At 39.8% G+C, this 24,737-nt stretch overlaps 2 protein-coding genes across 2 annotated transcripts in view; one reads left to right on the top strand and one right to left on the bottom strand.

The window, feature by feature from the left end:
* Positions 1 to 20,045, bottom strand: part of LOC124794890 (protein adenylyltransferase Fic-like) — a 91,985-nt gene extending 71,940 nt beyond the window's left edge. Inside the window, exon 1 of the mRNA XM_047258587.1 lies at positions 19,518 to 20,045. Coding sequence (XP_047114543.1) covers positions 19,518 to 19,839 — 322 coding nt within the window. The 5' untranslated portion in view covers positions 19,840 to 20,045. The remainder of the gene's footprint in view (positions 1 to 19,517) is intronic.
* A 90-nt stretch (positions 20,046 to 20,135) lies between these two features.
* LOC124794906 (cactin) overlaps positions 20,136 to 24,737 on the top strand; it is a 177,036-nt gene continuing 172,434 nt past the window's right edge. Inside the window, exon 1 of the mRNA XM_047258608.1 lies at positions 20,136 to 20,240. Coding sequence (XP_047114564.1) covers positions 20,221 to 20,240 — 20 coding nt within the window. The 5' untranslated portion in view covers positions 20,136 to 20,220. The remainder of the gene's footprint in view (positions 20,241 to 24,737) is intronic.

A 24,737-nucleotide genomic window follows, 5' to 3' on the forward strand; every position in this document is an offset into this window, starting at 1 on the left:
AGTTACATGTTGTTCATTATCTTAATGCATAGTACTTTCTCATGATGATTGCTATAACTGTCTCGATCAGTGCCTACTGCCGACCCTCATTTATAAACTGTGCCACTCATTTTTCAACTTTTTACTTTGATCACAGTTCTTCTGTATTATTGTGTTCATTTAACTTATGAGCCAAGCTCTCCTTGGAATTTACATGACAATTCAATAAAATATTTATCCATTCCTAAACTGTCTACCAGGTCTGGGTGGTTAGAATGTGAGTCATCAAAGCAGCCTGCTACAGAGATTTACGATACATTAATTAAAATGGCCAGATGAAGATTTATGCCTCGCCCCTTATTAATAAATGTCTGGTGTCATAGTTCCTGTGTAGCCTCACTGAGTGAATCAAACTGGAGTAATCTTTATTGCATAAAAAATTCAGCCCATGTATGTTTGTGCTCTCAAAACTCGAAAATAGTTGATCGACTTGAAATCTCGACACAACATTGCATTCAAATATGTGTGCATTTCTATACCCCTTTTTCTTAAATATATATGATATATGAATAAAAGTGTAATATATAAAGGGAAAATGTTATTACCAAAATTTTCAAAAAGTTCTTGACTGATTTATTTCAAATTCTAAACGATTCTCTTTATACATTCAGACTACAGAACTTGAATTAATAACAATAAAATAGGATCAAGGTCAGAGAAAGGGGAAAGAGGAGATGGACAGAAGCGTGGGAGGAAATGGACACAGAGAGCGGAAAGGAGAAGATGGACCAGGGGGGAGGGGGGGGGGGGGGGAGCCAGAGATGGACAGAGAGGGGGGAGGAAATGATATACGGACATCAGGGGGAAGGAGGTAATGGACAGACATCAGGGGAACAAAGTGATGGATCGAGGCAGAGAGAGGAAGACATGGACAGATAGAGAGAGAGAGAGAGAGAGAGAGAGAGAGAGAGAGAGAGAGGACATTAGGATGTCGTTTCTCTTTTCCATTTCACCAAACTGAGCCACAGCAACGCTTGGCAGGCACAGCTAGTTTTGAATAAAACCCTTCTGGGTGGTAGGCCACAAGAAAGTGGCAAATGAAAACCCTTGAAATAAACTAATAAAAAATGTTTTTGATGAAATCAGATGCCAGTGCATAAAAACAAATTCTTATTAAAACTTAAAATGAAATGTATAATATAACATAGCATGATATGTTTGAAGCAGGATTTGGTAATAGCACACTTCTGAGAAGTAAGAAAAAAATTCCAACAGTTATGCACAGTGGTAAAAATTATTTCATTATGCGCATGCTTAGTAATGCATGACACGTGACAGTGGAACGAAGTCTCTGTAAACACAACTGTTCCAAAAGCAAACCCGTATATTACGTGCACCAATAACCTCTGTGAGACTCTCCTCTCCCACAAATCCTATATAAAACAGTTCTCATGGAGAGGCTTCTCCTCTGGCAAACATAGCTGACACTTCTGACAAAATCTGATGCGGGTCGTCGCTGTCCAAACCTGTGCAATATTTTCATCAAATGACAGCTGCTTCTAAGACGGTTATCTCATCCGTAAGGTTCCTTCCGTGCATTGTTCCCAATCTAAGATGTGGTCTCTGCCTCAGGGACAAAAAATACTCAGTAGCTGGCCACGCACAGCAGCTTCACTCGAGGAACCTGTGTGGCTTCTGCATTAAATGGGCTGCTTGGATCCTTACAGTGAGTACTAGCTTAAGCTGAACTCTGGATGTCAGAAGCTACTCTCCAACAAATCCCCTCATCCTGCCACCCCCATGCTGGACTTAACAGTTCACACACATCTCACTCCTTTTTCTGCATTATTTACAAGTACTTACCAATTTCATTATTGTAATTTTCACCCCTTTCCCACATTTAGATGCCTCTTAACTTCACCATCTCTCTTCCTATTTGTTAACTGAATTATTATTTTTGCTTTTCATCTTTTTGTTTTTAGCAATCTTTACTCTTCTGTTATCTCTGAGCTGAATCTGGGACAGAACTTACCAAAGTAGTATCTGTCCCATTTCCAATCTTCCCCAACCAAGCTATGTTTTCTCCCTATATAAGGAAAGTATAGTCTGAAAAGCTCTGTTTGCTATTTTTTACTTCCTCCTGTTCCATTCAGTATGACTAGTAACTGCATCTCACACAGCTAAGTACTTGCTAACCTACTCATCTCTCTCTAATTTTAATAGTTTCCTAATTTTGTGTGATATTCTGACTACTGAGGGTACACTGATAATGCTGCAGTATAGAGATAGCTGCAGGTGAAGGACTGGCCTTGATACTGCACATACTTGTAAGAATACCTGAAGCTAGTGTTACAATATTATGAAAAGAAAAGTTCCTAATCACCATATAGCAGAGATGCTGAGTCAGAGATAGGCTCAACAAAAAGACTGTCACTGTTGCACCTATCTGCGACTCAGCATCTCTGCTTTATGGTGAGTAGCAACTTTCCTTTTCATAATATTGTTACATTCCATCCAGCATTTTCCACTGCTTGAAGCTAGTGTTACAGGTTCTCTTGAATTTGTAATGTAGCATGTTCATTATACAAGTTGGAATAATAAAAGGTGATGTTTGGAAAGAAACAGCAAAACATTTTCCAACAGATCTGGAAATAAAAGCAAAACTTAACATTGTTACTGATGTGTATGTGGAATCTGAAAGTAATGCACCTGGGAATTTATGATATAACTTCTACAGTTTAGTAAAATGTGTTATTGGTGAACTTTTCATTGAGTCCTTTTCGATAGTCACAACACTATCACATCAAATTAAGGAAGAAAACTTAAAGTTTACCGTAGATGGAGCATAAGCTCAGAACAGTCAGGCCAAGAAATCAGTTGTGGCCCATTCTTCAGAACCATTCCTTTGTTAGCTTGAATTACATTAGGAAAGCTAAAGAAAATGAGGTGAAAATCTGAAAATTGTTTCTTTTCAACTTCCAAGTCCCCTGCTACATCTAGCCACGTGGCAATGTGTGCACACAACAGCTCGTTGTGTGTCTGCAGATGACAAATCGGGGAAGGGGCCGACAGCAGTGGTGGGGACTGTAATGCGAGTCTGTAAACGATTGTACTAACAGGTTATGTCAGTACGGCCAATAATTCTACAAATTTATATGACTGAAGTCTATAGCTTCTCTCTGGAGCACCACGAAACACACACTCACACAAAACAGAAGATCGACTGATGCAAGCAAGTCCAAGCATGGGCAATTGGAACAAAAGCTCATAAAAACAAAAAAGGGATTAAAAATTATCATAGTGAATGACGTCACTTACTACAATACTGTCACTGCAGAATAAAGAATGTGTGTCATGTGGAAATTATGTATCAGTCCTCTGACAATCAGTTCATCAATAGTACAATAGTATCTGAACATAAAATTTTCTTCTCCTCCTCCTGTCTATCCTATGTGATGAAGTCCTAGGAAGTACTTGTAGCCACACTTTCCCCCTCGTTCTATATTTTCTTTACTGTGCAACTGCAATAGCTACTGATTTCTGCAACCCTCTCGAGCACAATTTTTAATGAGATTTTTGCTTCCCCGTTTGCTCCCTGTGACAAAAATGTAATTTCACTGTATATAATCAGATGTACCTGATTATGAAGAACTTTCCCTGAAGCTACAATGTCATAGTATCTACATAATGACATAGCGACACGAACATGTCAGTTATACAGGTTGGCAGCCCAACAGTCAATTGAAGAGGCCACTCCTCAGAACAACATGATGGATTGCCTAATGCTCAGGACAAGAATCTGTTTCTGCACAGGTGCCATATTATTACAGTTTTAAGTGACTGAATATAGTTCAATATTTCTTTATTAACTCTCTGTAAGGCTGCACCCTTTAACACCTAAGTTCTGTGAATACCAAGCTGCTATAATAATGAAGCTTGTTTGGGCAGAGGGGGGAGTGAGAGGGAGGGGGAGGGGGAGGGGGAGGAGGAGGAGGAGGAGGAGGAGGAGGAGGGGGGGGGGCGCAGATGTTTGGTTCACTACAGCAATGACATTCTCAGGAATGGAACAGATAGTGCATACACTGGTTAAAAATACATATAACATTTGCAGTTACATGATTTTGGGTCAACTCACTTGATACCACTCATCAGCTCTGAGCCATTACAACATGTGCCACGTCATTTGTTTATGATATGATGCTTGTTGGCATCCAGATACTAAATGTTATCTATGGTTGTGTTAATCACCAGAGAAGACTATAATTGCAGTAAATTTGAACCGTAAATTATGCAAACAATTCATGTTTAATTTGATAATACATAAACAAATTTTGTTTATGGAAATGACATTTTTGTGACTGAAGGTTAAATTGCATCTTATAGTCGTGTGAGATTGTATCCTTTTTCTTATTTCTATGGTGTATTCCCCTGTTTATGATATCACATATTATCTGTGGTATGCTGCTTGTTTGATTATTTGCTTATTTTCACTGTGATCTTGCTGTGCTATTCTTGCAAAACGAGTCCAAAATTCGTCTTCAATAGCTGAATGTTGTGGAGTGAGGTGGAGGATGTTTTGCAGATGCTAGGTGTCATTGGGGAACACTGTAAATGTCATCTATGTGACAATAATATGAGACTGAGGTAGGTATTGTGTCAAGGTTCTTCCAATGGCTGCATGTCAAGGGATCACTAGGATAATTTGTGGTGGTCTTGCCTTTAGCTTTTTGTAACAGCATCTGTTTTAGGAAATTTGTGTTGTCATCAGTCTTTCAAGTTGGGCTATATAGCTCAGCTGATGTTGTTGATACCAGTTACAGTTTATTTGTTCTTTCTGTACATTTTTTGCTTTTTGGAACTATTGTTTTATCTTGTCTCTGTCATAATAGCACGTGTATATTTTACTGTTATTGTATATAAAAACAAAGATGAGGTGACTTACCGAACAAAAGCGCAGGCAGGTCGATAGACACACCTCATGTTACACTTTCCACCTTCTAATACCATGTCACCCTCACAACACCCCCACAATGACCCCATTAAGTTTTATTTACATTCCCTCCGCAAACATGCCTTCGCCCTAGCCAGATTACGCTCGCATATTTTATTTTCTCAGGCTTGTCTGACATTTGGCATTACCCCCAAAGAAAATATTGTTTGTGTGTCTATCGACCTGCCTGCGCTTTTGTTCGGTAAGTCACCTCATCTTTGTTTTTATATATAATTTTTCCCACGTGGAATGTTTCCTTCCATTATATTGATATTTTACTGTTATTGTCATTTTCTACTTATTGCAGATGTTGCTTTCTCCCAATGCAAAATACCCATACCCCATAGGAGTTCTGCTGGCATCAATATTTATTAAAGATTAGATTAGATGTACCTTTTGTTCCAATAGACCATATGAGGAGATCATCTAGTACACAGAACACATCAGAAAACACTAATACACAATAAATATTTACAAAGAAAAATATGTTGGCTAATATACCTCTCACAGATTCCAATTGAATTGTTCCTCTTGGATGTGTATTAAGTTAAAAATTGTTCACACGATAATAGTGGGATTCTGGTCACTGTGTGTAAGTGTGAAGAGAGGGGGCAGCAGGAGTAAATGGATTAGCTAAGCTGCAATTTGCATGAAAATGCTCAGCACTTCACACTGCATGGTACAAGTTGAAAATTGTTGACAACAGCACTACTATACCTGTTTCACAATGCTTTCAAGTTATTTTATTTAAGTTATCATTTTATAAACATTTGTAATCACACAAGCAGTTTTACAAGATTTTGTAATATGTCAAGACAAATGTTGTGCATCGATTTATGTCCTCCTTTAATTGCATCCTGGCAATCTACACTGTTTATTATTCACAGAAAACAGTTTTATGGGCATACAACCAAAGACAATATTATGTACAGTACCATAAGCACACCAACAACCAATACCCTCCTAACCCTCTAGTAATCTCTATAATTTTAACTTCTATTGAATATTTATGAGCTTTTCCTGATGACAATAATTTATGTGCTATAAGATGTAAAGAGAGAGAGAGAGAGAGAGAGAGAGAGAGAGAGAGAGAGAGAGAGAGAGATATTTGTTAGTTAATACACAGATGGTCCCACCACCAATCAGCATGTTCTCTAAATGTATTAGTTAAAAAAATCCATTCTACATTATTTTGTAAAGTAATACCTTTTTGTAAACATTGTAAAGTGACTTCCATGTTTACTGATGAAACTGTTTTATACAATGTAACGATGAAAATTGTGGTAGTAAACAGAAACAAATTGCACAGTGTATCACCGCCTAGCGGTTTACTCCACTTGGATTCCAAATTTTCCCTTGATAGCAGTTTGCACTTGTCTCATGATCGAGAATGTTGTCATGATGCAATGTACCTAGTGAGCAGTTTTATATGACTGACATGATACTGGTAAGCTATGAAGCCATGTTCTAGTCGTCGTAATTTGTCTCTTATCAATGGTGAAATGTATCATATTTTCATATCCTCTGTTACAAGTTTTGTGTTACATTTTGTAGCCTTTGAAAATGATGGAAAGTTGAAACATGTAAGGTTGTTGAAAAATAAGAATGTGGTTAAGACATAAGAAAAGTTATTAAAAGTCGATTAGGTGAGGTTAGTATGTGCATCCTGGTACAAGGGGACGTGGATGGGGGAGAGAGGGAGGGGTGGGGGGGGAGGGGGAGGGGGAGGGGGAGGGGGAGGGGGAGGGGGAGAGGGAGAGGGAGAGGGAGAGGGAGAGGGAGAGGGAGAGGGAGAGGGAGAGGGAGAGGGAGAGGGAGAGGGAGAGGGAGAGGGAGAGAGTTGGGTGGGGGGTTGTTGGTAAGGTGAAGGGTCAACTAGTTTTTCAGGCACAGGAAGATAAAGAGAAACATGTGAAACTACGTGAGAGTGAGAGAGGAAGTTGATCAGTTTCAAGGTCTGGGAGTAACTGTATCAGTGGGAAGAATGTGGGACATGATATCTGCACCAACAATCCACACAGTCCTGTAATCATGTGTTTTATGTGGACGATATCATTGACACAGTGTGGCTTGTAAATCAGACCTTCTGTGGTTTGGAAGGCGACAGATAAAACACAGGAAGGAAACGAAACAAAACTCAGACACTGAGTAATAATGCATTAGAAAATACTAACAATGAAAAACAGCACTGGATTATTTGATGGAAGTCTAGTGCAGAACAACAACAATATTATGAAAAGGATAGCTTGCTGCTCACCATATAGAGAAGACATTAGTTGCAGACAGATACAATGAAAAGACTGTTACAAAATACGCTTTCAGAGAAAAGGACAATTCCAAAATAGAGAATACACACACATTCTGCTTCTACACAAATACTTTGCAGGTCACCTGACATTGCGCAGCAGACGGTACTTCTGGTACCAGCAAGTGATCCCCCTTCCCTTTTCCAATCATGAATGGTGCGTAGGATGAAGGACTGTTGGTAAGGCTCAACATGAGCTCTAATTTCTCAGACTTTCTCATTGTGGTAATTTCATGAGATGTGTGTGGGAGGAAATTTGCAGACTCTTCACAGGAAGTACTGTCTAAATTTATGTGGTCATTCCACTTAAGGTTGCTCTGGATAGTTACTCCTAGATATTTAAAAGTAGATACTGTTTCCAGAAATTTTGTCATCAATAGTGTAGTTGTACAGTAGTGGATTGCTTTTCCTATGTATGCACAATATGTTATATTTATTTATTTCAGGGTTAACTTCCAGAGCCTGCAACATTCATCAATCCTCTGTAGGTCAGACTGCAAATCAGTACTGTTTCCTGGCACTGCTACTTTCTTATAGACAACCACATCATCTGCAAACACTCTTAACAGCTTCTGACACTTCCTACTACATCATTTATATACATTGTAAACAGCAATAGTCCTAACACAATTCCTTGGGATATTCTGGAAATTACCAACACATCTGTTGATTTTATTCCATTTAGAGTGATGTGTTGAGTTCTATCAGCAAGGAAGCATCGAATCTAGTCGCAAATATGGTCTGATACTTGGTTTTCTCATATCTTTTTCACTAAATGCCAATACAGTATGGTGTCAAATGCTTTCCTAAAGTCAAGGAACATGGCATCTACCTGAGTGCCTTTGTCTACAGCACTATGAATCTCGTGGAGAAACATAGCAAGCTGAATTTAGCAAGATCTCTGCGGAGCTCATGTTGATTTTTGTAGAAGGGATATTCATTCTCCAAAAGTGTCATAATTCTCATGCACAAAACATTTTCTATATTTGTACAACAGTTTTACATCAATGATATAGTTCTACAGTCAAGCAAATCTGTCCTGTGATTCTTCTTGAAAACAGGAATGACCACTCTTTTTCCCAGTCAGTCCAGTGAACTACAATAAACTGCTGCTAGAAGAGGAATAAGCCTTTCGCATAATTTTTGTGGAGTCTTACATGTATCTCACCTGGTCCTGGTGCCTTTGAACTACTAAGTGACTATAGCTGCTTTTCTAATCTATGTTTGGTTATCTTGATGTCTGCATTTCGATGTTCGTACCATAATTGAAAGGACTGACCATATTACTATCTTCTGTGATGAAACAATTTCGAATGACTAAATTCAGTATTTTGGCCTTCTCTCTGTTATCTTCCATTTAGATGCCAATATGGTCATTGAGATGACTGAACACATTATGCCAAACTGCTTCTGATTTTGCTTGTGACCAAAAGTTCTTAGGGTTTTTATTAAGAATGATTGCTGATACTTAAGTTCCAAAATCTCTGAATGCATCTCTCACTGCTTTCTTTATCCTCATTTTCGCTTCATTAACCTTCTGTTTGTCAGCTCTTGAATCTGTTATGAAGCAATCTTCATTTACTTAACAGTTTTCTACCGAGGCCACTAAAGCACTTTCCCATTTTTCAAGACTTTGCCCAGAACATACTTGTTTAAGGCATATTGAACCATTCTTTCATTTTGTGTGTGTGTGTGTTTTTTTTTTTTGTCTTTTGTGCTCCACATCTTCATTTACACCACTGAATATTTGATAATCAATTATTTGTATCCCGTCGCTCTTACTACACACAAATATTTTCCTACTTTCTCGATATTCCTTTTAATACTTGCAGTCATAGTTGTTACCACAACTTTATGATCACTGATAACTTCCTCTATGTTAAATGATTTGATATGTTTGGGTCTGTTTATTGCTAGGAGGTCTAAGATATTACCTTCACAAGTTAGTTGTCTAATTATCTGCTTGAGATAATTTTTGGATAAGAAATTCAGAATAATGACACACAAATACCAGTCTTTGGCACTTGTTTTGATCACATGACTTTCCCAACCTATGTTGGCAATACACCCCTGTCTCCAGCCCTTGTCTCATGGCTCATATCCCTGCAATAGATCTAGATGCAAAATCTGTCCCATAAATCCCCCCACAAATACTTACTCCAGTCCAGTCACTGGCATCTCCCCTCCCATCAAAGGCAGGCTGTCTGTGAAACCACCCACATGATCTACATACTGAGTGCAACCACTCTGCTGCTTTCTATATGATCATGACTACTAAAAAGCTGTCCGTCCACAGGAATTGCCAATGACAAACTGTGGCCAAGAGACAGCTGGCCCCTCATTGCTGAAAATGCTGCCCAACATGGGGTACTTCACTACAATGGCTGCTTCACAGTCTGCAACATCTGAATCCTTTCTATCAACACCAGCTTTCCAAAATTGTCCAGTTGGGAACTCTCCCTGCTATACATGCTTTGTTCCCAAAATCCCCCTGGCCCTAACCTTTACTAAGCCCCATCTGCCAATTACCAAACTTCTTTCCTGTTCCCATTCCAACACTACAAAGCATTCTAGACTGCCAATGCACCCACTATATTTCTCCTCTTCCTTTCCTGCCCCCCTCCCCCAATCATCTCCAACTGCAGCTAGCAGCCCTAACTTGTTCCCGCCACATTCTTGCACACTCTCACAAGCTGCATAACACTGTCCCCCACTCCTACTCTCCCATTCTCGCATCATGTGTCCTTAGCCCCACCAACATTACCAGATTGCTGCTCTTGTCAGGGGCAGCTGTAGTCTGCAGTTCGGCCACAGTGGCTAGACTCTGTGGTCAAGTGTGGGCAAGTTGTGGTTGTGTGAATGTGTACTCTATTTCGGAAGAAGGTCATTTGGCTGAAAGCTTAAATGTATAGCAGTATTTTCACTGTTTGTGACCCAACATCTCTTTCTTTACACAAATAGTTGTTATTTCATCCAGAACTTTCCACTGTTTGACTCTTCCAAACGGCTTTTCTCCCATGCCACAACCCAGTGCTGTTTTCCTTTGTTAATATTCTGTAATGCAGCACATTAGTCACTGCCTGTATTTTCTTTCTCTTTTTCGCTGTCCTTTGTCAGTCACCTTCCAAGCTACGCAAACTCCAACTTGCAAGCCACACTGTATCAAAACTCTTGTCCACAAACAAAACATGATAATGTGACCGTGCAGACTGTTCATGCAGCATATCATGTCCCACATTCCTCCCACAGATATATATACCGCTAGCCATTCAAAATGATCACACTTCTTCCCTCACTCTCATGTAGTTTGTATGTTGTATCATCATACCTTCCTGTGCCGCACAAACTTGTTGACCATCAACCTTACCGACAACCCCATCTGACTGGCTGACTCACTTCCCCCCCCCCCCCCCCCCCCCTCTTAGTCCAGCTTGCACCAACTAACTTTACCTAATCTATTTTCACCTGCTGCTCTTCACACTTATTACACACTCTTACCTGCATCCCACTATTTTTGTCTTTTGATCTATTTTTCTATTTGATCTCATGGTGTTTATGTCGATTGTTGTTCGTCTTCATCCTTCACTATCAGCCCTACTCCCTCAGGTTTCATCTGTTTCCCACAACTTCACCCATTATGTACTTTTTATGGATTTTTTCCATGTATTTTTACATGTTCCTTATGCTCCACAATGAATCACTGCTGCACCAAAACAGGAAAGTTTCCCTATCCCCAGTTGTAACCCAGTTACACATACTGTTCCTGCATTATTGTCTAGCTCATGGAAACCTCCAAATGGCCTGACCATCAAATTACACATCTCTGGCTACAGCCCCCTTTCCACAATGACTTCTATCTTTTCAAGTCATGTCAGTTCAGGTGAAGGTAGTGCTTATGTGAAGGAAAGGAATATACAATATTGTGGTTCCAGCTAAAAAGGTCCCAAGTACCAGGTAGGCCTTGACTGTCATTTAGCACTTATTATAAGGCTTGGAATCATCATAAATAATGTTCAAGTATTTTAATGTGTTTAATTTATTATTGAAAATAATTTTGTATTGAGAAAAATAATTGTTCTGATTATGAGGTTACAGTTAACTATTTGCATGGGACCATTTACTTATCTGCAAAGATCTAGGTATGTTGATTTAAAGTGTTTATTATACGTACTGTTCCACTCTTTCAGGTTTCCTGTAAATGTCAATTTAAATGCAGACCACTTTCATATGACCAGAAACTTAAGTTGTTTCATCTACATCTACATATATACTCCGCTAGCCACCAAGCAGTGTGTGGCGGAGGGCACAATTTGCGCCAAGGTCATATTCCCCCCTCTGTCCCACTCGCAGATCATGCGAGGGAAAAATGACTGTCTGAACGCCTCAGTACGAGCTCTAATTTCTCTTATCTTTGAATGGTGACCATTGTGCGATTTGAAAGTTTGTGGCAATAATATATGCTCTACAACCATGGTGAAGATAGGATTTTGGAATTTGGTGAACAGTCCCTTCCGTTTAGCACGTCGTCTATTTGCAAGTGTGTCCCACTTCAAACTTTCTATTAGATTTGTAATGCTCTCGCAATGGCTAAATGTGCCAGTTGCGAATCTTGCCACTCTTCTTTGGACCTCCTGAATCTCTTGAACCAGATCCAACTGGTAACGGTCCCATCCAGACGAACAATACTCTAAGACTGGACGAACTAACATTTTGTAAGCAATTTTCTTTGCTGAAGGACTGCATCGCTTCAGGATTCTACCAATAAACCGAAACCTAGAGTTTGCCTTGCCCGTTACTTGTGTAATCTGATCATCCCATGAATAGTCACACCCAGATACTTGACGGATGTTACTGCTTCCTAAGACTGGGCATTTATTTTGTACTCGTACATTAATGGGGATTTTCACTTTGTTATACGCAGTAGGTTACACTTACTAATATTGAGAGATAACTGCCAGTCTTTACACCACACATTTATTTTCTGCAAATCCTCATTGATTTGTTCACAACTTTCATGTGATACTACTTTCCCGTAGACTACAGCTGCTGTCAATACCATCAACCAGATTGTTTATGTAAATCATAAAAAGCAGCGGACCTATTACTCTGCCTTGGGGCACACCTGAATTTAGGCTTCTTTCTGTTGCAGTCATCCCATTCAGGACGACATACTTATCTATGTCTGCTAGAAAACTTTCTATCCAACTGCATATGTCATCGGATAGACCGTAAGCATGCACTATTTGGAGCAAGTGACAGTGCGGAACTGGTATGAATGCCTTTCCGTTGAGAAATATGGCATCAACCTGGGAGCCGGTATCTACAGCCTGTTGTATATCATGTACAAAGAGGGCCAGCTGTGTCTCGCATGACCGCTGTTTCCTCAAACCGTGCTGGTTTCTCCAGATGAGCTTCACAGAGTCTAGAAAGGTCATTATGTCTTAACAAAAAATATGTTCCACAGTTCTACAACAAATCAATGTCAGTGAAATTGGCTGGTAATTATGTGCATCTGATTTTCTACCCTTTTTATAGACTGCTATGACCTGGGCCTTCTTCCATTTCCGTGGAACTTCTGCTGTTCCAATGATCTCTGATAGATGATGGATAAGAATGGTGCTATATTTGTAGCATAGTCAACATATAATATTACGGGGATACCGTCTGGGCCAGATGACTTCCTGGCATCTAAGGATCTTAACTGTTTTACAATCCCAGATACACTAAACACTATGCAGCCATCCTTGCATTTGTTCAATAATTAAAAGGAAGAATGGTGCTGCAGACCTGTACTGTAAACGAGTTTTCGAAAGCTAGGTTTAGAATTTCGGCCTTCTGTTTATCATCATCTGTTACATTGCCCACACTGTCAGCAAGAGAAGGTATTGAATTATTTGTAGTGTTCATAGATTTTCCATACGACCAAAATTTTTTGAGGTTATTTTTAGAATCGATAGATAAAATATTGCTGTCAAATTTGTTAAAAGAATCTGTCATTGACCTTTTGACAGCTGCTTTCATTTCGCATAATTTCTGTTTGTCAGAGGGGCAGTGACTATGTTTAAAACAACTGTGCAAAATTCTCTGCTTTCTCAGCAACTTTCTAATATGTTTGTTGTACCAAGGTGGATCCTTTCCCTCCCCTATATTTTTGCTGTAATGATTTGTGCTCACTAAAAGGTACCTAAATACCTGTGCAATGTCTCATCTCTCACATGAGTGTTTCCAAAGTGAAGAGGTGAAGATCAAAGGTAAGTAATGATAATAATGTAACTGCTCAGTTGTCTACTGAGGAAGGTGCTGAACAAACAATAATAGCAAAGAAGAAAGAAGTAACTGTGCTACACATTGCCTGGTGCTGAGGGAGATGTTATATGAGAATGCAAAGCAACATTTTATGAGGTTCTCAGTCAGACCAAATGAATAGGTCAGACATTAACATAGCTGAAGCAGAGTGGTGATGTTGTCTATGAAGAAAAGTGATGGAATATGACAAAAAACCCGAAGTATAAAGAAGAAGATGAAAAACTGGCTGTTGATCAGTGTTAACCAAGGCAAGAAAGCCACTATTCGAGTGAACTGAGGTGTGATCCCATTAATAAAGACAATAAAACTGCAGCTAGATTCCATTACCAAAAAAGCAAAGAAAGCTAAGGATTCTGTGAAAGCTGACAAAGTTCAGAGTCAAGGGGCTAACTTGGAAGTATGTACAGCTGGAATTGATTTACAAAAAGTGATTTCTCTTCCTTCACTGAGGCACAGTGAAATGCATTATTTATGGCAGCTCTCTCTCAAATTACAACTTGCTTTGCATTCACGTTGGTGATAATCAAACCAGTTACATGTTTCTCTGGCATGAGGCTGCGTGTGTCAGAGGTGAGAATGAAACGTGCGTGTATTGCAAGAAACAGATTTTTATGCATTTAAGTAAACTTCACCAACAAGCATATTTCGAAAGCACAGTGGATTAGACTGGCTGCTGAATAGCTAGGATTCCATCAGCTCTTAATGCAGGGGACTGATGACCTCAGATGTCGAGTCCCGTAGTGCTCAGAGCCATCTTAATGCAATTGAGGAGTTCAAGGAACATTACATCTTGAAGAGGAACATTAAGCCTTCTAATCTTCAACAGGTGCAGCTGGGAACACTACACAGTGAATCTAGCTTATTAGAAGAAATGGAAGGAATTTAACTAAAAGATTCCATTTGTGAAAGAGAAGAATAAGTGGCTTTACTAGAACCTTGCGAATTGAATGAAAATGGGCATTATCCCACTTTTATCATTATTTATGTTAAAGCCAATGCATACAGAATGTTTCATTTTCTTCAAATTTTGTTTTTAAACTTACAAACACAGAACAAAAATTACATATATGAGAAGAAATCTGTATAGTTTTGGTGTTTTTGTAGTGATCCATATAAGTGCTATACACATTTTGTTGATTATCTCTAAATCAGTTTTGTGGCACTTGATACATCATTTATTACTGTCTGATCCATTTTTTACTAACATGCTACAGTTATTTTTACTAACACGGTCACTGGAAAGCAGTACATTCTGAAAGGTGAACATAAATAAACAGTGTTGGAAATAGTATCCTGTCAAATACGAGTTCTCTGGATGATATTACTGCAGCAGACACACATTTCATGGTGGCAACAACTGGATGCTATTTGTATGGGGAAAATTCAAAGTGGTGACTGATCATGCAGCTCAGAAATGGTTATTAGTGTTGAGGGGCACTTCTAGATGGCTCACGAGGGTTGTGTGTGTGTGTGTGTGTGTGTGTGTGTGTGTGTGTGTGTGAAGTTCGGCAAGTTCGATTTTGAAGTTGTGCATAAGCCAGGCAAGAAGCATGGTAACATGGATGGCTTGAGCAAAAAGGCAGAAGTAGTACAGACATGGCCTTACTGAGTGGCCAGCAGCACAAGCTACTCACACCTATTGCAAGCTGTACAAGACCACGTGCTATCGGGGCACAGATGTTGGAAGGCAACAAAGCAGACAGTGACAGAATGGTATTGGTGGAAGGGGAGGGAGGAAGATGTACACCAATATGTAAAGAATTATGTACAGTATGCAGAGCAAACATGAACCACAAGCAAATACCATTACAAGTGTTACCATAGGCAATTAAACCATCTGAAATGATACAAATGGATGCCATAGGTCTGACTAACTAGGCTACAGTGGAAAACTGTTTCGTGTTAACTATTACTGACCACTTTTCCCAGTATACAGAAATGATCACCATTATGAATGAGCAAGCAGCTACGTTGATGCACACCATGGTCAGTAAATTCTTGCTCCTGGCCAAGTCATAGAGTTTCTTCACTCGGGAGCTGGGTGTTAGTTTCCTTATGCTTGTATAGTCGTAACTGACAAGGAAATCATCTCCAATACGTGCTGTATCATCTGCCCATTATTCCGATGGCTGAATGCGCACAACCCAAAAGTCAAAAGTTTGGCATGTCTTAAAATGGTAATCATGGACCAAGGGACAAATTTCATGTCAATTGCTAAAGGTCCAGAAATTAAGAACTAGTCTCCTGCAAACTACTGGTAGAACAGAATACTATTAGTAAGATGCTGAGTTACTACATAAACTCTCACCATAATTACTTATATACATGCTTGTGACCGGTTGCGGCAATTTAAAACTCGAATGTTCACTCTGGTACTAGACTATGCCTTTATGAGGTGGTGTATGGGAGAAGGATGCCTTCATCACTTGATGTCATCATACCAAACATTAGTAGGGAAGGCAAGCCATTTCACCAATACACTATGGGAGGCACATGCTGAAAACAAATACTAAAGGCCTGGAACAGCAAGGGGTAGTGTACAGAGAAATTACCACAGTATGTGGTAGGGCAATGGGTAATGCTGTCAGGTCCTTATACCCTTGAGAGTAAAACAAAAAAAGGGTGTGACAAGGTACCAGAAACTGTACCATGGGACACACGTATCACCACCAGTCAACGTCAAGCTTCATTTCCTCACTAGGACAAAGGTAGTTCATGTTGGAAGTCTATTACCATTTCATGGCACTCCAGATTCATTGCTACTAGAATCAGCACGCACAGCAAAGTAAGAGGAGGAAAGAAATAAGGAGAAGGGTGATCATGAAGATGATGTGCATATGGGTTAAGGCCAAGAAAATAAGGAGTGATATTGTGCACATTTTGTGTTATGTTGTATTGCAATTATGAAATTAGGTAACATTAAGGTTATCGAAGGGCAACATTTGGTTGTGGAAAGGATTTTGGAAATGAGTTGTATGTGCCACAATTATTGTAATTTTATGTCTAAGATTTATAATCAATGTATGTGTGAGAAGTACGCCAAGTGAGAGCAGACCTTTCAGGAGGAGGAAAGGAGAGTATAGCTTCCTGTTTCCAGGTTGCTGTATGCTCAGAATAAGGATGGAGGCCATCCAACCATGGCACTGCTTTGCCTCTTCATCGAAGGTGGAGTGGGAGTACTGTGAGATCAACAAATGGAAAGTAGTGTGCCTTTTACCAGGCAAGAGGGCATGTTTCTTACAAGCCTTTGATGGTTGCTGAGATTAAGGGCTCTCAGGTTACAGGAAGAAGCAGAGAGCTAATGATTATTCAGAGAAGTGTGGGAATAATTCAAGATATTGCATAGGCCCTATGAACAATTTCAAGAGCAAATGCTGCAGGCAATAGGCGTGTCGTTGCATACTTTGCGATGATGCAAGAGGGGTCAATTAAACGGTGGGGATGGGCGGGGGGATTATTGAAAACTATACTCAGAATGTGGCTGACAATGACAATGATATCATATCAGGAACCTTGGGAAGAGTGAGGTAGGTGGTAAAAGGTAACAAGGTAGTGGCGGTGGTAAACTGCTACGAACCAGAGAGACTTGCAGGGGCAAAGTGATTGGAACTGCATGGAAGTGAGGTATTAATTAATGGGATGGTGTGTGACAACTGAACCAACACTTCAACTGTCAGCCACTTTTACAGGGATTACCAGATCAAATGTACCACATCCACAGCTGTAATAGCCAGACAAACTGCTAGGACTGTTCCCAATACAAAATTTGACCTACCTCAATAAGAAGTTGAAACAAGATCCTGTTCCTTCCCCAAACAATCTTGCAGTGACCCAAGAAGGGTGTATATTTATGTGCTCTGGCCTGTGTAGCAGACTCAGGAAAAACATTGTACTGTTGTGACCTGGAGTGTCACCAAAACCAACATTATAGTACCTATGACTCTGTTCTGTACAGCCCTCATCTGCCTTAAGTGGAAAGTTGATCACCCAAGCCCCCCCCCCCTCTCCCACTGTGCAGATCTCAATGGAAAGGATCCAAGATTGAGCAACATGGCACACTGAGAGTAGAGATGAAAAGTGATAAATTGTTATGGGCATGTACAAAATAATACAATTAGTGATAATGTATACATTTCCCAGCATTTAAGATAGTGTAAAATACTGAAGAGCAGGTCAGTGAGTTTTTGAGAGATGTGGGAGACGTTAAGTCACACACGGAGAGAAGGCATGTCTAGCGTAAGGTGAGAATAGCAGTTTTAAACTGTATTGTAAAATTTTAGGAGGAACTGCCTGCCTGTTGAAAGTGAGAGAAGAAAATATAACCCACAAGTGTATGGGATAAATTATGAGAACTAAGGAGCCAGGGTGCTACAACCTATAGAATAAATCTGCACCACTGAGACCTTGTGGTCCAAGCCTCCTAGTATATAAGAAGGAAAACTGGAAATAATGTACACTACTGTCTGTGTAAGCTGAGTTCTGTTGCAGATTAGTCCAGGATAGGAACCCGGGGGCCATGTATTCCAAGGAGAGAGGTAATGTGGCACTGCACTAGTTTTTGGGGATTACTGCACAACCTACGAGCTCAGCCGCAGCAGCTGGCAAAACCACATGCAGTTGGTGAGCATCAATGTGTCGGAACACCAGTTGCAGCAATGGGGCTGTTTATAGACTGCAAGATGGGCCAGTACACCACTCCATCTTACAGCACCGAGTCCACCTTCCCACACTCCGTGCCTCTCCACTGATAGGCCCCTCCAGCAACAGCCTGCATCCTGCATTGAAGAGCAGCATGTCAAGACCTGGGCGGTACAGACGTTTGCCCTCCTACACTGGTGTGCACACACTGATGTCATGCACCGACACTCATATGTCGACATCCACTACCAGAGGCTGCCTACCCTTGTGAGTATTCTGAGTCTTCCACACTGCGGGTGCCTACTGTCGACGGAGACTCCATGCTAAATGGGGACTGCATCACTGAGCAGCTTTCTGTGTGTCGGCATTCCTGGGCACCGATGTCACTATCTGCCTACTGGCTATCTAATTCTGGCTGCTTGCAGAAATGCTATGAGTATAGTAGCATGAGGTCCAATAAATTATTTGACTCCTGATGTTTGCATGAGCTGTTATTGGCTCACCATGTCTTCACTTCAAAATTAAAACATGGAAAAATTTCAAATAAAATTGAAAACATGGTCAGTTGGACAAAGCACTATGTAAAATGATAGAAAAATGCTTCCAGTGGAGATTCACTTTGTAATTCAAGCTACAAATAGCACATATGTCCTCAGATAAGACATTATTCTGCAATGTAAACAAACGTATCCTCACAGCATCCTAAAACAAGAGAAAGTATAATGCAACAGCATGCTGTTGGAATATGTGGTACAATGTTATTGGGTGATACAGAGAGCAAAGAGGAACTTATTCACTCATAATATCTCTGCTCTATAGATGCTTGTGTCTTGTAAGTACACACTGTCATGAGATGGTCAAGCTTCACAAATATTAATGTATCAGTAAGAGCATCAGCAGTAGTAAATACGTTATTGATGAAGTACATAACAAATTTTAGCTGAATATGGAGGTGCAGGGCTCAACGGTGCAGTTACTGGTGTTGTATAGTAGGAGTCTGTATTGAAGTACAGGAAAATATTACCTTTCGACTGATTATTTAAAAACAAAACATTATCAACTGCAATAAACACAAAATTATTCTGCAACCAGACAATTTTGAATTATTATAACGTTTTTCTGCCACTCCCCACCCCCCCCCTTCCCCTCCCCTCATGCTTTTTCTTTTGTATGCAGGATGTACTGTACACAATTAAGGCACGAATACGTCGAATGTTACAAATAACAAGATCGAGAATATTACAAATGCAGAAAGTGGAGTGGTAAATAAGTAACATAAGCAACTATGTTCATACTTGCCTACTGCTTTGGATTTGCTCTTAACGTCTTCAGAGACATCAGATGTTCTAAGAACTAATCCCAGAGTTCCATCATCGACAACGTGAATCTGGCTGTCGTCTGGCAAAGGCGAAAACGCTTTTTGCGGCGATTTAAATCCATGTTCACTGCACTGAACTTTAAAGTATTCCGACAGCAAAGCAAAAAGCAACGTAAAAACAAATACTGACATGAATATGAAATATATACAAAATTTATTCATGTCAGTGGAAAACAAACAAGATGACTGCACTCTATTAAAAAGAGATTTGTAAACTGTAACGCGCTGAATGTAGGAATTCATTTTGTACTCTAAGCACTGGGAGCATTTACTGAACGACAGTATATTAAAACATTACAATCTTATCACTTGAAAACAGTTGGGGCTGTTGGTCATGTGGCAGGCACCCATCGTTTCTTTTCATAGCAAACAACAGCTGTCAGAAACGATGCAAAATTACACATCCTACCACAACAACAACCACTTCTCGTACGTCAAGCTCTCGGAACATGCGGTGCAATGCTATTGGCCTGGGTGATACAGAGCAAAGACGTACTTATTCACGTATATCTCTGCTTTACAGATGTTTATTGTCAGAGAGAAGGGAACGCGTACCACTGTGACGCGTATCTAATGTAGTTTGTATACTCTAAGTGTATATTTGTTATTGTGATTGTCAGTGGAATGGACCATCCCCGAATTAGGTAAACAAACGTTCTTCGGTGACGGGATATTGCAGTAGTTGTCTTTAATATGGTGTTATGTTAAAGGTTATGTGTTTAGTATTCGATCTTCGCTATTATAAATAATAGCGGTAAGGAAAAAAAAAGAAAGAAAACAGTGTATCACAAACTAATAATATTTCAATTGTCATGTGTATGTTCGTGGGTAGAAAATTGTTATTGTTTTACATTGACATTCACTTGAGGTGCCACGAGAAAATGTTTAGTATGAATGTTCATCCCGTACGACAAGCAGAACGAATAAATAAAATTTCGTCCGGTTCGGAGCTTGGTGTGAGTTTTGCATCTTGGTGACATCGGCATCAGTGACGTTTCGTAGTATCGAAGCCTTAGTAACCGTCAGGCTACGTGTTATACAAGTTTGCACAAGAAATGAACTGGTAGATATATCACTCTCTCCAACAGATCTTATCGCTTAATGATTTAGGAAAATACATCATCTAAAATTTTGAGAAAAGGGAGAAACTCCTGTGTCACTGAGGCTGAGAGTGCAGACGGAAAACTTTGCTATTACTGTTTAAACTTGCAATCTAAATAAAGCATACAAGTGGAGGCATAGATCCTCATTTATAACACCTCCAATACAACCAGCGTCTCTATACCTTTCACACTTTCAGTCCAAATTCTGTAATCGTTTGATGATGATTTATTCTTGACAATGACTACAGCATTAGCGAGCATCTGTTATACGGTATAAGAATTTGTTCTGCTGTAACTTGGTGCTGGTCTGTGTTTTTCTGTAGTACAGTGATTTCTGGTATCGATATATTTTGTTAATCCATTGTAAAAATTTGTTTTGGATAACTCAGTCACACATTTGTTGTTGCGGCCAGAGTACCCCTTGATATGCTAAAGTCAGGGACATATATTCAGCTACAGCAGCTGGTAGAGCTACCATGAGCTGTTTTTTAGTTGCTCTAAGAAATTGCACCTCCTTGTGATTTAAACAGGAGTCCAGTGGTTCCAGAATGAAACTTTCACTCTGCAGCTGTGTGGTCCGAGTTTGAGTATCCATCCGGTACACTCTCGCCTTTCACAGGCAAGTTCTCTACTGACTGAGCTACCCAAGCATGACTCATACCCATCCTCATAGCTTTAATTCCGCCAGTACCTTGTCTCCTACCTTCAAAACTGCACAGAAACTCTCCTGCGAAACTTGCTGAACTAGCACGATATTGCTGAGACATGGCTTTGCCACAGCCTAGGGGATGTTTCCAGAAAGAAACTTTCACTCTGCAGCAGATTGTGCACTGGTATGAAACTTCCTGGTAGATTAAAACTATGTGCGGGACTTAGACCCGAACTTGGGACCCTCACCTTTCACAGGCACACACCTTTAATATACCAGGCAGTTTTATATCAGCTCACACTCCACTGCAGAGTGAAAGTTTCGTTCTGGAAACATCCCCCAGGCTGTGGCAAAGCCATGGCTCCACAGTATCCTTTCTTCCTGGAGTGCTAGATCTGCAAGTTTTGCAGGAAAGCTCCTGTGAAATTTGGAAGGTAGGAGACAAGGTACTGGCAGAATTAAAGCTGTGAGGATGGGGCATGAGTCATGCTTGGGTAGCTCAGTCGGTAGAGCACTTACCCATGAAAGGCGAGGGTCCGAATTCGAATCTCTGTCCGGCACACGGTTTTAATCTACCAGGAAGTTTCAAGAATCCAGTGGTTGATATTTTTGTCCTCTGTACCTCCTGCCCAGTGTGCACACTGTACCCAGTAGTGATGTGATTCTCCTCCCTAGAAAATTATGGTTTCAAGTCCTCAGTTCCTTTCAAGTTTAGGACTTATTTGGCCTGCAAGCTCAGATGTTGAGCACACTTGTACATTCATTAAACCACTTACACCTTCTCTGTATGGAATATTTCTAATGGCTGCTCTCTCTAGCTTCTCTGTAGGGAATATTCCTAATGGTTGTGTCTCTTTGTTTGCCTTAGGGATCATTTTATGTGTAAGTTTTGCATTGTTGTCCGGAAGTGTCAGCATTGAATTGGAATCCCTCCTGTTGTTCTTATCCGAGATGTGCTCTGTATGACAAGATTGATCCATCAATAATACTCCACTTTACAACCTGAAGCTGCTGTTAAGTTATCTCTGTCAGTTTAAGTTATTCTATGAGTTTCTTTTTGGACCTTTTCTTCTCTAGTGGGCTATTACTAAAAATCACTGTGCCGTTACATAGTTACAGTCTACAGTGTGGAAATTATTTTCAATACATATTGTTGTACTGATGTGCTGTTCTCCAGTCAAAATGTTACAAGCATTCTCAACAAATGAATTCTGTTATAAAGTGGCGAATCTTCATATGCCTGATTTAATTTGTGCCAGCCTTATTTTGCAGGTGTTGTGATTATTTTGCAATTGTATGGTGTTCTCCAAGTGCACATAAATTGCTGAATCAGCTGACAGTATTATTCCTCTCTAGCACAACAAACTTTCATCTCATGTGTAGTTTCGTTCTAGATGCATTCCCATAACTTCCTTACAATATTTCTATAAGTGATATTGAATTTATACTACAGGAGACATTAATTCCATAGTTCCATTGTGGTATCTTGTAACAGAAATTTAAAAAAGTCTCAGTAGGGCCTTTAGCATGAATCACATCAAAATATGGCATTTTACAAGAAGTTAGTTCCAGTAGCTGCTCTCCATGCTACTCTGACCTGTGCAAGCCTCTTCATCTCCAAGTAACTGCTGCAATCTACATCTTTTTGAATCTGCATACTGTATTCACCTTTTGGTCTCCCTCTGAAATTTTTACTCGCCATGCTTCCCTCCAGTACTAAATTGGCGATCCCTTGATGTTTCAGAATGTGTCCTACCAGCTGTTCTCTTCTTCTAGTCAAGTTGTGCCACAAATTTCTTTTCTCCCCAACTCCGTTCAGTACCTCATTAATTATGTGATCTACCCATCTGATCTTCAGCAGTCTTCTGTAGCACCTCATTTCCAAAGATTGTATTCTTTTCCTGTCTAAACTGTTTCTTGTCCATGTTCACTTCTATACATGGCTACACTCTATACAAATACTTTCAGAAAGGACATGCTGATACTTAAATCTATACTTCACATTAACAAATTTCTCTTCTTTAGAAAATTTTTTCTTGCCATTGCCAGTCTACATTTTATATCCTCCCTTCTTCGACCGTCATCAGTTATTATGCTTCCCAAATAGCAATACTCATTTACTACTTTAAGTACCTCATTTCCTAATTTAATTCCCTCCCTGATTTGATTCATCTACATTCCATTACCCTCGTTTTGCTTTTGTTGATGTTCATCTTATTTACTCCTTTCAAGACACTATCCATTCCATTCAACTGCTCTTCCAAGTCCTTTGCTGTCTGTGGCAGAATTCCAATGTCATTGGCAAACCTCAAAGTTTTTATTTCTTCTCTCTGGACTTTAATCCCCACTCCAAATTTTTCTTTTGTTTCCTTTACTGCTTGCTCAATATACAGACTGAATGGCATCGTGGATAGGCTACAACCCTGTCTCACTCCCTTTTCAACCACTGCTTCCCTTTCATGCTCTTCGCCTCTTATAATACCATCTGGTTCCTGTACAAATTGTAAATAAACTTTCCCACCTTGAATTCTACCTCTGCCACCTTTAGGATTTGAAAGAGAGTGTTCCAGTCAACATTGTCAAAAGCTTTCTCTGAGTCTACAAATGCTATAAATGTAGGTTTGTCTTTCCTTAATCTTTCTTCTGAGATAAGCTATAGGTTTATATTGGATTGTGTGTTCCTACATTTCTCTGGAATCCAAACAGATCTTTCCCGATGTTGGCTTCTATCAGCTTTTCCGTTTTTCTGCAAAGAATTTGTGGTAGTATTTTGCAAACATAACTTATTAAACTGTAGCTCGGTGGTAATTTTCGCACCTGTCAGCACCTGGTTTCTTTTAAATTGGAATTATTATATTCTTCTTGATGTCTGAGGGTTTTTTGCCTGTCTCATGCATCTTGCTCACCAAATGGAAGAGTTTTGTGATGGCTGGCTTTCAGAAAGGACATCCTGATACTAATATCTATACTTCACATTAACTATCAGTAATTCTAACGGAATGTTGTTTACTTCAGGGGCCTCGTTTGGACTTATGTCTTCCAGTGCTGTGTCAAATTCTTCACACATTAACATATCTCCCATCTCATCTTCATCTACATCCCCTTCCATTTCTATAATATTGCTATCAAGTACATCTTTCTTGTATAGACCGTCTGTAGACTCCTTCCATCTTCCTTCATTTCCTTCCTTGCTAAGGGCTAGTTTTCCATCTGAGCTCATGTTATTCATACACGTGATTCTCTTTTCTCCAAAGGTCTCTCAAACTTTCCTGTAGGCAGCATCTATCTTTCCCCTAGTGACATATGCTTCTAAATCATTACATTTATCCCCTAGCCATTCCTGGTTAGCCATTTTACACTTGCTGTTAGTCTCATTTTTTAGACGTTTG

This window comes from Schistocerca piceifrons, chromosome 4 (assembly GCF_021461385.2).
Source record: "Schistocerca piceifrons isolate TAMUIC-IGC-003096 chromosome 4, iqSchPice1.1, whole genome shotgun sequence".
NCBI lineage: Eukaryota > Metazoa > Arthropoda > Insecta > Orthoptera > Acrididae > Schistocerca > Schistocerca piceifrons.